The 12,262-nt window shown below is 36.8% G+C and overlaps 1 protein-coding gene across 1 annotated transcript in view; it reads left to right on the top strand.

Moving 5' to 3' along the window:
- The window catches only part of WDR27 (WD repeat domain 27), a 94,576-nt gene that overhangs the window by 22,176 nt on the left and 60,138 nt on the right, over positions 1-12,262 (top strand). Inside the window, exons 18-21 of the mRNA XM_048299635.1 lie at positions 404-537; positions 4,426-4,523; positions 4,824-4,945; positions 8,864-8,961. Coding sequence (XP_048155592.1) covers positions 404-537; positions 4,426-4,523; positions 4,824-4,945; positions 8,864-8,961 — 452 coding nt within the window. The remainder of the gene's footprint in view (positions 1-403; positions 538-4,425; positions 4,524-4,823; positions 4,946-8,863; positions 8,962-12,262) is intronic.

Consider the following 12,262-nt stretch of genomic DNA (forward strand, 5'->3'; position numbering starts at 1 on the left):
AAAAAGAAAAAATCAAGCTTGATAAAAAAAAAAAACTAGTGGGCATGTCTGGAAATTTTGGTTTTATTGTCTGGTCTGTACATTTTATTTCATTGGCTCATCTCTGCTTGGCTTTAGTTTACTCCCCAATTCAAAAAGAAGTTCTAAGTATGAAGATAGATTGTGCCAGATTCAATTGACTACAGATACAATTAAATTTACTTCCAGCTAATTTAAGCAGAATGAAATCTTTATTTTGAGAATAATAGATGTCAAAAATAGGAAGGGCCACTACATAGTAGTTTAACCTCCTGGCCTATGATCAGCATTACATGAAGGAGGCTCTGCTTTAACACCAGGAATCTCAGAGCAAAAATATTTGTTATGTTTGAATCCATTCTTAATAGATTCCTTTATTTTTCAGGGTAAAGAGAACTTCCATAAGAATGTACGCTTTGCACAGTTTTACTTTATAGATACATTTATATTGCTGTGTTGTGGAGCTGAATTTCATCTATTAAGTTTCCATCTAGACACAACCAAGGATGACCTAAAACGGTGAGTTCATTTCTCATTAACAGACCAGTGAAAGTACTCGTACAGTTTGATCTGGGATATTGTCAGTGGTGAGGTGAGCTGAGGGGGCAAAAATATTGCAGAAGATAAGAAACTGAACAAATGGTAAAAGCTACTTGCAAAATATCTTTGAGTGGAAGGACAAAAAGAATTAGGGCTACAACACTGAAGTCTTAGTTGATATTGTGAATGGAATGTCCTGTCTGCTGATAATATTAAAACAGTATTGAGCTGTATCCTTAGATGGGAAAAACTGGTCTATTTTCTTGGTAGTTTTGCTGCTGCACAGAAAAACATCCTAAGTACAAGCTTAAATATGTTTAGGAATAGGAGTGCTTTCCTGGATTGAGGCATGGCCCTGGTATGTGGAACTTCACTGAAACGCTAAATGGTCAGACAGAATTATGTAATAGCTTTCTTCCATAATCTGATTACATACCTTCTGTTTTACTCATTAATTCTTAGTTTATGGAGATATTCATAAAATAAAAAGGGAACCCAAATTGCTACATAAACTTCAATTTCTAACAGATAAGAACAAATGAACAGTGTCCAGCTCAGTGTGTCCACAATGGCTGCCTGAATTTTAAATGACTTGCACTTTGAATTGAACATGTATAGGATGTGTAGCAAATGCACTGTGTCAAAAAAAAAAAAAAAAATCTTAAATATACTAAATTTCCTCTTTTTTAAAAATAATGGGTACTCTTCTATTTTCCCTCTGTTGTTTTCCTTCCTCCTCAGTTTTCTCATAACTTATATTTGATGAATCCCAGTTTACTCTTGGTTGATTTGCTTTCTATGTGAAATTCTACCTGGGCCATGCCCTGTGAGGTATTTGTGTAGCAGTCTGCAGTGTAGAAACAAGGTACTTCAGCTAACTCAAACAATTGTTCTTGCATTTGGGAGCAACTTAGCTGTTTCAATCAGCCTCTCTTAGCAGGGTAAATTGGACCAAAAGAAGCTTCATACTGCCTTCATTAGATTGTACCTATTATCTCAGTCAGCTTATTTAAAGTTAGCTTGGGTAGGTTTACCCAAAAATAGAGATAAATCATTTGCTCTTTGTTGTGGGTTTGATGCTGGCTAAAAGCACCAGGCGCCCACAAGAATTGTAACAAAGTGTTCATGAGTTGAGATAAGGATTAGGGGAAAAAAACACTCTAAGGCAAAGCAGGTTCAAAACTTAAACAGTTTTGAAAAAGAGGAGAATTTATTATTAAGAGAATTAAAAGTAAAAGGGTAATGAGAACGAAAATAAACCTTTAGAACACTTATTTTCTTCCCAGCCCCTCCCTCTTTCCCACCGACCACGCAAGGAGACAAAGCGTGGGATTTTGGTCAGTCTTTCACTTTCTAAAAATATTTCTTCAGTATGCTTAGGGAAAGGAGTTTCTTTCTTCTTCTGTGCCATGGGATCCTTCCCACAGGAGATAGTTTTCTGTGAATTTCTTAGCATGGTCTTAATTTTCACGAAGAGTTGTCCCGCCCGACCTGCTGTAATGGGAGTTCCTCCCACGGGCGTAGCAGTCTTCCCAAAACTGCATAGCATGGGTCAGTTTAGTTCATGGGGTTTAGTCTTTTAAGGAGAAGCTGTTCTAGTTCAGAAGCAAGGGCTCTCTTTCTCTGTCTCTGGAGGCAAGGGTCTTCTCTCTTTGTTCAAGTTTCTCACTAGATTACTGCTTTTCAGCATCCACATACTCCAGTATGAGCACTTTTCCTCATGGGCTGCGAGTGGATCTCGGAATCTCCCCATGCACTTAATGAATTACAGGGAAACTGTTGTATTATAGTCTTCACCGTGGCTTGTAGAAAAAATTTCAGCTCCAACGCCCCGGGCACCTCCTCCCTCTCCTTCTTTTCACTGCCCTCAGTGCTGCCATGTTGGTTCTCCTCATGTGTCTTCACTTTTTCTTCTTCTCTGACTTGGAAGAAAATTGTTGTCCGTAGGTATTATTGTTCTCGGGGTCTATCAATTGAAAAGTTCTTATAGAGCTTTGCAGCGCTGAAAAGGTTGATCTCGTCTGTGCTCCGTGTCGGGGAATTGTTTGCCATGTTTTCGTCACTGGCCACGTGGTCCCTGCTGGCATCACGCAGGTGGTCCTGGCATGCCAGGCCTGGGGCTTCTTGGAGTCGGGTTCCCAAAGCGAGTGGTAAACTCCATCTAAGGCTAAATACTGGCACAAGACCGATAGCCAACAAGTACCGTAAGGGAAAGTTGGAAAGAGCTTTGAAGAGAGAGTTCAAGCCTTGTGATTGAGGCGGCAGCCCTCAGATGGTGTGAGGCCAGCAGTGGCCCCCACCCTGCCTGGATGGGCCCAGGTGTCCGCCTCATCACCCCTTGGAAGAAAAAACCCCGCGTATTTTTCCCTTCTTCAATATGTCATCACAGAGGTGCTACGAACTTCTCTAATTGGGCCAGCAACCTGCCTATCATCAGAGCCTTCAGTGATTGGCTCTGTGCCGGACATAGTATAAGCTTTGAGTAGTTTCATCTCTCAGAAGCTGCACCTGTCGCTTCCTCTGCCCATTAAGAAAACTAGACTGTTTTAAACTAACACACTCTTGAAGTCTAGTGCAGTTTATTTTTTCATTAATTTGAATAAAGTACTTGTGGAAACTACAAAATATTCTTGGATTAAATTGCAAAACACTGTAAATGTCTGCTGCGCCATCACTCCTAAAGTAGCTCTGATGTCTATCTGAAAAGATCAGCAGACCATTGTTTGAGAATGACAACTAAAGGAAAAAGCAAGTCATTAAACATTTTTCTTTTGAACAGATCTGGCTGATAATCATGTTGCTCTTGTCAAATGATCTCAGTTTTGCAAACTTTTAGCATTGTTGGAAAGAAACAGTGATGATTCCTACAAGCATGTCATGCATGGACTTTTGTACTTTCATTAGACAGACGTGCTAAAAAGCAAGTATAATATTGGCTGTTACACAGGAATTATTTTAGCACTGTGCAGACAGTGTCCAGCAATGGCTAAAATCCTGGTGTGTTATCAAGGCGGTTTTGATCACAAGTCTGAAACACAGCATCGTACAAGCCACTATGAAGAAAATTAGCTCCACCCTGACCAGACCCAGTACAGTTGTTAACTCTCTATTCCTTAGGTGACTTCTCTGAAAATCACCCTCTTCTTGCCTCACATATCCATATCCATATCCATATCCATATCCATATCCATATCCATATCCATATCGTCATGTTTTCCGTTTAAGAACAGATCCCTGTTGCCTATGTGGATATATTTCAGTAAAGAGAGAGTTCTAATCAGATTGAATAGCAACACAGTCTTGTGTAATATAAAAAAGTCTGAAGCCATTTTAGAGGTTTTGGCATGTTTTCCACATCTGCATGGAGCTGACAGGTAACCCACGGGACCTTAAAGGGTTTTGTGTATGTTGGGAAACAAAATTTCTTTGGTAGTGTGTGATCAGCCCCTTATTCCCCTAAGTGGAAATTATTCTTTCCTCACTGTTTTCTCTTCATTTTCTTCCTGATTGCCCTATCATCAGCACATTAAATGCTACATTGAAACCAGTGGCATATCTGCTTTTTCGAACATAGGTACATTACAGACTTCTTTTCAACATTTTCAATATACATACAGGATTATTTTAGTGTTTCATGTTGACGGAAGATCAGTCTTCTGTATATTAATATCATGTTTGCTTTCATCCAAATGAGTTTTGTTACCAAGTTCTTTAATAGAGTTCAGCAATAAGCCAAAAGATCTGTGGCTTTAATTTTTCATAATGAAAGCATTTTGATTTGCTTTGTGATTCCAATGGGAGTTTACTGGTGACTACAAATCATAACTTATTTCATTAACACCAGCATTCATTTGATATTGTTTGCAGATACAAACAGAGGAGTGTTTGCAAATTGGTACAGAAATTTCCCATGACATCAACAATGGAGATTACCAGCCTTTCAGCAGTAAATGAGTTCTATTCTTGTATCCTTTGTATGTATTTTCTTTGCAGTTCTTTGGGCTTAATGACATGGACATCAGTTAAAGTAAGTAGCATTTGATTATTTACTACTCCTTTTCTATTAGAGTAAAACACTTGTAATTTTTTTGATGTTGAACTTCATCCTTAGATATAAATTTTTAGTGCTGTAAGATTTTTGGTGTTGCTCATAGAGGATTAACTACAACAGAGTTAATATATATATTTATTTATCTGTATTTTTATCTGTCTATATATTTTTGTTCCTTTAGATAAGTTTAACTTTAACCCAGAGAACTGTACAGATATTGTACTTACAGCTGGCAGCAACAGAGCATTGGAAGTTTTTGACCTCAATGCAGGCTGCAGCACAGCAGTGATACCGGAAGCTCATGTTAGATCAGTCCATCAGATCTGCCAAAATAAGGTATATACTTTAGTGAATTTTATTTGTAGTACCACTACAACACCATCAGCAAAGAAATTGGAGGCTAAAAATAGAATTGCTAGTAATCAATAAGTTTTTATGTATTGGGGAGGATGGGCAAGAACATGAGTCTCTGTGATAGAGTCATACAGATTTCATTTGTTCTCTAGTGTAAAGGAGGGAGTAGTGAGACTGACCGAATGATCTTGCTATTAGAGAAGTGTTTATTACCCTTTGCCTTACTTGCACTAGACTTTAATACTGTAGTTCAGCAGGAATTTTTCCTTATGTAATTGTTCTCTTCTGAAGCTCAATCTGACACTGTGTGATTTTTTCTGAAACTTTGGAAACAGCAACCAAAAAGAAATTTCTCAGTACTGCAATAGAATAGTTGACCCCTCATCTTTTGCTCTTTTTTTTCCCTTGAAGACTGATTTGAGTGTTTGTAGTTTTTATGGTACCATATGTTCTGGAATGCCTGCTGTGTTAGGTCTGGTTGAATGTGGTGCTTCATTCCCAGTTGGAAAGTCCTTGCTTCTGTGGGTTTAAAACAGTTCCTTATTATTACTGTTGTAGATCTCTTTGTGGGTTTTCCTTATAGATGTGATCTGGTAAAACACTTAAAATTGTGCTAACTGTTTCAGTACTATTTGTAACACATATAGGCTTAAAGTTCTGGCTTTTCTTTTTGCTGGGTCAGCTTAGTGCCTTCAGGTTATTTAATCAAGAAAAACTTTAAAGATGTGGGCAAGTATTCACTTGGGAAAAAAACCTGGAGGTATGTGGTATAGCAAGGAAAACTGACCATTTTGGGGGAAAATGATACATCAAGGTTCTCTACTTTTTTCAGTTATATAAAATTAATACTTTAGATAAGTCAATAGGAAAATTACACATCGACTATTTTTATTACATTGGGTAGTTTAAAGTTATTAGAGAAAATACAACTGCTTTTTCTTTAAGATGATATGCTAAAATATTTTATAGACTTATAAAAATTTGCAGAATGCTGTGTGCAAAGTACGTCCTGTTTAAAGTATAGAACACCTTGGAATCTGAGGTTAGCTAGTGCTGAGACATGATTCAATGGAAGCAAATCTGTGGAGTGAAACAGTTGATGCTGAAGATCCAGTGCCTACACCCCAAAATTTAGGAAGGCTTTCCTTTGGACTATTCCTAGTCGCATTGTGTGCCCTGAATACTCATTTGTGATTGCATTATGTATATATTCTTGAAGTGCATTTTCTACTTTAGATTCATGCAAATCAGTTCTCATGTTCCAAGACTGTTTTGTGATTCTACCTGGACAGTAGTAAGTGGGCATAATCATAAAATTTACTCTTTAAATGAATAAAAAAGAAAATAATTTTTGAAGGTCTTGTGGGACAATAGGGAAAGTATGTTCCAATTAAGTGTGGGAGAAACCTGTTAGCAAATTATTAAATACATAGGATATCCTACAAACCTAGATGATCAGCATGACATTCTCTTATTTTTGGTTTTAGACAGAAGCAGCTGTAAGCAAATATATATAATTTGCCATGTAATGACTTTGATTTTAAGTTGTTCTTTTGATCTGTTCTAGAGATTGTTTGCAATTGCCAATGCATGAAATTCATCTCAGCCTGCGGTGTGTTGATTAAGCTTATTACAACAGTCCATTGCTTTTTATATGCACTTTTAAGAGACATAGTAAAATGAATTGATTGAAATATCAAAATCATGTTCCTGTTACAGAGTTTAGGAACATCTGAGATTCTGAAATAGATGGCAATTTGAGATCAGACCACAAAGATTGAGAGCTTTAGTATTAATAATATGTTTTTTCTGCTGCAAAACATATTCTTTGAACAGGAATCTGTCATTATGAGCCACAAATATTTGGATGGTATATGTTCTGCTCGCACAGTTAGGGAGTACACTCATTTTCACAGAAACAGCAAGTTTTCAGTTTTCTTTTCAGACCCTTTTGTTTCAAAATTCATTGGTTCATTAGTTAGGAAGTCTACTTGCTGTGAAGACTGAAAAATGTAGTAGCTAACTCCAAACTTTCAGTCAGTTAACTTTTTCCTAAGCATAGTTTCAATGTTGGTGAAAGTATAAGATCACCTGGAGATATGGAGTGCTTTCTGATATGTCTATTGATCAATGCCTTTAGCATAAGCCAGCTGCACTGTTTGGATGACATAAATGGTGCTCGTATGGAATTAGTGAAAGAAAGAGGGATTCTGTAGAACCATGACTTCCCTGAGGCCAAATTTTATGTGAAGGTTGCAATGTAGTTGGTCTAGAGAGAGGCTGAGAAGGTATTACAGTGGTGGATGAAGAGGTGCATGGGGCAGAGGGAAGGGATTTGTCTATCAGAATGCAGGGATAGTTTCAAGAGTGTGTGGGACTGTGCTACTTTTTGCATTAGATTCTCATAAATAATAGATTATCATAAATTGCTGGACTATAAAAACACAAAGTGATAAATAAAATTCAGCTTGCACATTACCCCAACTAGTATGTATTTTCTTGTCTTCTGTATCAATATTCAGTAGCAAATGTAGTTTGAAGATACAAATATATGTATTAATAAAGTATATTGCTGACAAAATTTCAGGGCAGACAAGGAACAAATAGATTGCACTTCTTCCTTAGTTTATTAGTTAGTGTATGCTGTGTATTCTATAATAAAGAGTAATGCACAAGGTAAATGTGTATGTGTCTGTATAACCTTTTATTCTGGACTCTGTGACCAGTGCTGACTGAAGCAAGGGATGGTGAGCAAACATTTCAAAGGCACAAAAAAGGGTGCTCTGTAACTTTTAATGAATACTGCCCTTTGGACTGTAGCTGTCTTTGTCTTTTGCATTACTCTTTTTTTATATAGTTATACACAGCTAATGTGAGAATGTGTAGACTTTGCTGGGAAATCTGTTGCACAGTGCATTTTAATTCGTCTCTTAGGGCAAGCTTTCATAATGAATAGAAGATTCCTGGCAATCAAATACTGATTGCAGGAAATTACCTTGAGGTTTCTGTGATGTATTCAGCCAAATCAAGAAAGTGAATGGTAAGGAAAGAAAATGTTTTAACTGTTTCAGTTTGGTTTCCTGGAGAAAGAAATTTGTAGCCAGCCAAAAGGCCAATGTGGATGTTAAAAAATCAGAGGTTTTAAACTGGATTTAATTATTTAAAGGTATGAAGCCAAAATTAGTCTTGTTAAGAATGAATGCAATTGCTACTGGAGTCAATGGAAATTGTACACTTAGCCCCGGGCTAAACATGTCTTATAATTCATCATTGAACTAGTCTTTGCTCCCTCCCTTTCACTGCCCTTATTTTCTTCCCTGAACATCTCGTAATGTCTTGTGCAATCACAAAAAGATCCTCCTCTGCTTCACATGATGGATCCATGCCCTGGTATTTAGTATTCCCCATCTGTCTGTGAGGTGACCCAGATAGCCTGTCTCACTGACCATCCTGGTGTGTCACCCCTGGACCAAAGGGCTCATGGCTGTCCTGGGACAGCACTGAGAGGAGTCGAGGCCATGCTCAGTTTCTCTGAATGGGTTATGGGACTTCTTCTGCATGCCAGCTTTCCTCTTCACTCCTTTGTGTGTGGCAGACAAGCTTTTTTTCACATAACCTAGCAAATATTTACTGTTTATTTCTTAGATGGACTAAAGTCTCCCCTGAGAAGGTGGTTGGTCACTGGACCAGATTCCCCAGGGAAGTGGTCCCAGCACCAAGCTTGTCAGAGCTCAAGGAGTGTCTGAATGATGCTCTTAATCATATGGCATAATTCTGCAAGGAGCAGGGAGTTGGACTCAATGATCCCTATGGATATGTTACATCTCAAGATATTCTATGATTCTATAAATAATTAATGCCATGAGAATTGTTACTTGAAACTGATTTACTGTTCTACAGGGATCGTCCTTCAGCACTCAGCAACCTGAAGCTTACAACCTTTTCATGACCACAGCTGCAGGTGATGGCATCAAACTGTGGGATTTAAGAACACTGAGGTATGAATGAATTAGGTACCTTGGAATAAAAAGACATGCTTTATTCAGAATTGTCATGCTTGCTCTCATATATCGGTAGAAATTTAGATGTGGAATCTGAACTACAGGCTAATTGAAGTTTACTAGTTTTTATAGACCAAAAAATGCTCATTCCTCAATTATAGTTATTTATGTGGAAGCCATTAAATATTTAAGATTTATCACCCATGTTCACCCACCTTTGTAGATCTAATTGTACATATATAATAGTGTACTGAACAGAATGCTAATGGTATTTCTTAAACAGCATGCCATTACTGCTAAAATAAGTAAAATCTATGATCTATCTTTTAAAATATAAGCCAATTGCAACAACATTTTTATAAACCATGTATGTAGTGCTATAACTTTGCATAATACATTACCATAAACTCAGAATTAAATGCTACACTGTTTCTAAACACCTTTCAGTGTTATACTTGGGAAAACCTCAGGGCAAAGGAATAGCATATCAAGGAGGGAACGTTGATCAGGAGAATTAATACCTGGGGCAAGCTCTGTTGTGCAGGCCAAAAGAATTATGTTTGAAATAAAAGTGGTTTGGGCAGGAGGATGTTTAAGCTTTCAAGAATAATTTCCTATTTGCTTTCTGTGTATGTAAACATATCTATGGAAAGATGTAATATAATTTTTCTAGTACTGAATTTTCTATTTGGGACATGCTTAATGAGCCTTTCATTTATTTCCATCTTTCTGTGGTAAGAATACATTAAATCTATAGGGGGCATGTATGTTCTTCCCAAAATCATTGCTGTATAACCTTCACTCAATGCCAGAAAGTAATGAAACTGGAGCCTGCTGGGGTTGGAATATGTTACCTTCTTATGTTTTTCTAATAAGCTGCTCAAACTGTGTTGCTGAAGAGTAATGAAAAAGTAGAAAGCTTTTCACAGATCACTTATCTGTCTCTTTGTTTCTAAATACTAACATAGGTAAAGTCGATGAATGGTAAAATAGTTAAAGAGTAAAATCTGGGCAATCAATTAAATAAATATGTCTTCAGAAGAAGGGACTAATTTATGTATGTTCTTGCTGTATATTTAATTTGGCTAGGTCAGTGTATTCTAGTGTCCACTGAGTTCTATTAGCCAAGCTTCAAAAAAGTAATTCAGGTCCTTAATGACAGATATTTTAAGGGCGCTTGTGAGGTACTATGCATATGTGTGTGTTTGTTACACATTACACAGTGACCAATGGTATTAACTCTTGTGGAGAAGAAATAGAAAAAAATAAATCATTGTTGTTCACTTGCTAGCAATTTTCAAGGAAAAAAGGAAAACAAACCAAATTTTTTAAAATGAAATTTTCTGCCATTGCTCAGTCCAGAGACCAAGTCTTCTATATTTTAAAATCTGTTCTTGAGTTCTCAAAAGGAGTAAAACTGTTCAATTTTTCCTATGTGTTCACCAGGTGTTTTTCACATAAATAAATTTAAAATGTCTAGGTTTGGAAAGCTCTGCTTGAACTTGGAACAAGTCTCTGCTGAAGTGTTAGGTCTACTATAGTTACACAGACTGTACACTTTTGCTTATTTTTTTTGTTCATAGGTCTTGTCCAATCAAATCCAGTCCATTCCTTGCACTGTTGAGTACTTACAGGAGGGATTAGTTCCTAAACAATATTATGGTGGGCCAGTACTTTTAATCCCTTAAAGCTGTTAATTTGCAAAGTTGGTGCATGAGCAACTGTTTCCAATCCCTCTGGACTGATCTCTCTTTGTTTCTGCTTTGGGTTTGCCAGAATAGGGTTTGTTTAGTGAAATCTTTGTCCAGTGTTCTTGAAATATAGCAAAGGTAAGTCTGCCTTCTCATTTATACTCTTTGCAGTGTTGTGGATAGTAACACTAACTGCAAGATCTCCACTTTACTGTTTGTTGATTTTTTCTAAGTATATTCCCTAGACATCCACAGCGAAAATTGTTTTGCTTTTCTTTAATCTAGTTGTTGCCCTTGAGAATCTATCCATTGTTACTTTATTTAAAAATACTTAAAGTACAAGATTTTGATTAAATAAGGGGAAAAAAATCCCTCCAGCACAGTGCTCTTCAAAGCTGCTGTTGAAAGCATGGGAAATAATTTACAGAATAACTCTGCACAATTTTCTTAGGACTCTTACGGGTTTTTTTATTCAGTTTCTTTGATGATGGTTCCTTTTCTTATGACATGCATTTCTTCTCTCACAATTGACTGAGGAATCATAGCAGGATTCTTTTCTCAGGTTCTTTTTTGATCTGCTTAGATTAAATCTTCAAACAGGTTAACCTGGCCTACAGCTTTATAAGTTTTGAATATATTGATATTTTTGCTCTGAGTTCTATAAGAATTTTGCTATCCAACATGTGTTATCAAACTACATTTTTTTTCCCCAGTGAAAATTCATTTAACTTTTCTTATGTTCTTGAATTCAGTGAAAGTATTTTGCAACTTCAATTTTCATCATCTTTTCTGGATAAAGCTGTGAGTTTGTCTGTCTCTTTGACTATTGATGATCGGGAGGCATTCCAGGATTTCTTCAGAGAGTGCCAGAAAGTCTCATGGGTTCCTCTGAAGGTGGTACAAGAAAAGACACTTTAACTTTCTGATGTTGTCAGCCAACCTCACACAGCCAGGTCATCTTGCCAATAAATGAGGGAATCTTGGACACTGCTAGTGGTTTTTGGATTTACTCAGACTCCTGCTTCATTTGCTTTGAAATGCATGGATTTGTAAAGTTTCATCTGAAGATTTTGAATATTTTTATACTTCTCCTGCATTCTCCTCGTTTATAACTAAAGCTAAGAAAAGCTCTAGACTATCTACAAAACAGACTTAGGAATAAAGAAGCAAGGAAAATAGTTTTTCTTGGAAGAAGAAAACTATGCTTACTCTTCTTCCAGATTAGGATAACGAACTATGAGACCTTATGAATACATGCTTTAGAGTAAGATAATGACTTTTGACCAGCTTCCAAGACATTTTGAAGAACAATTTAAGTCTACATTGTCTAAAAGAATGACTACTTGGAGAACAAGTAAAATTGCTTTCTCTTGTGTCCAAGGTGAAAGCAGTGAACACAGGGGTTAGGCTGTGGAAATCTGAATGAGAAGAACATTATTGTCACCAGCTTCAGGATACCCAAAAAAGACTCAGAAAAACATTTAATGATCAGGAGGTAGAAAAAGTTAATGCATTCTTGCATTTTTGAAGGAGTTTAAATGTTCTTTGTGATGAAACCTTGTAGACTCTCATTTGTCTGTAAGACATAAGAAACTTTACCATTCTTT

Source organism: Corvus hawaiiensis, chromosome 3 (assembly GCF_020740725.1).
Source record: "Corvus hawaiiensis isolate bCorHaw1 chromosome 3, bCorHaw1.pri.cur, whole genome shotgun sequence".
Lineage (NCBI taxonomy): Eukaryota > Metazoa > Chordata > Aves > Passeriformes > Corvidae > Corvus > Corvus hawaiiensis.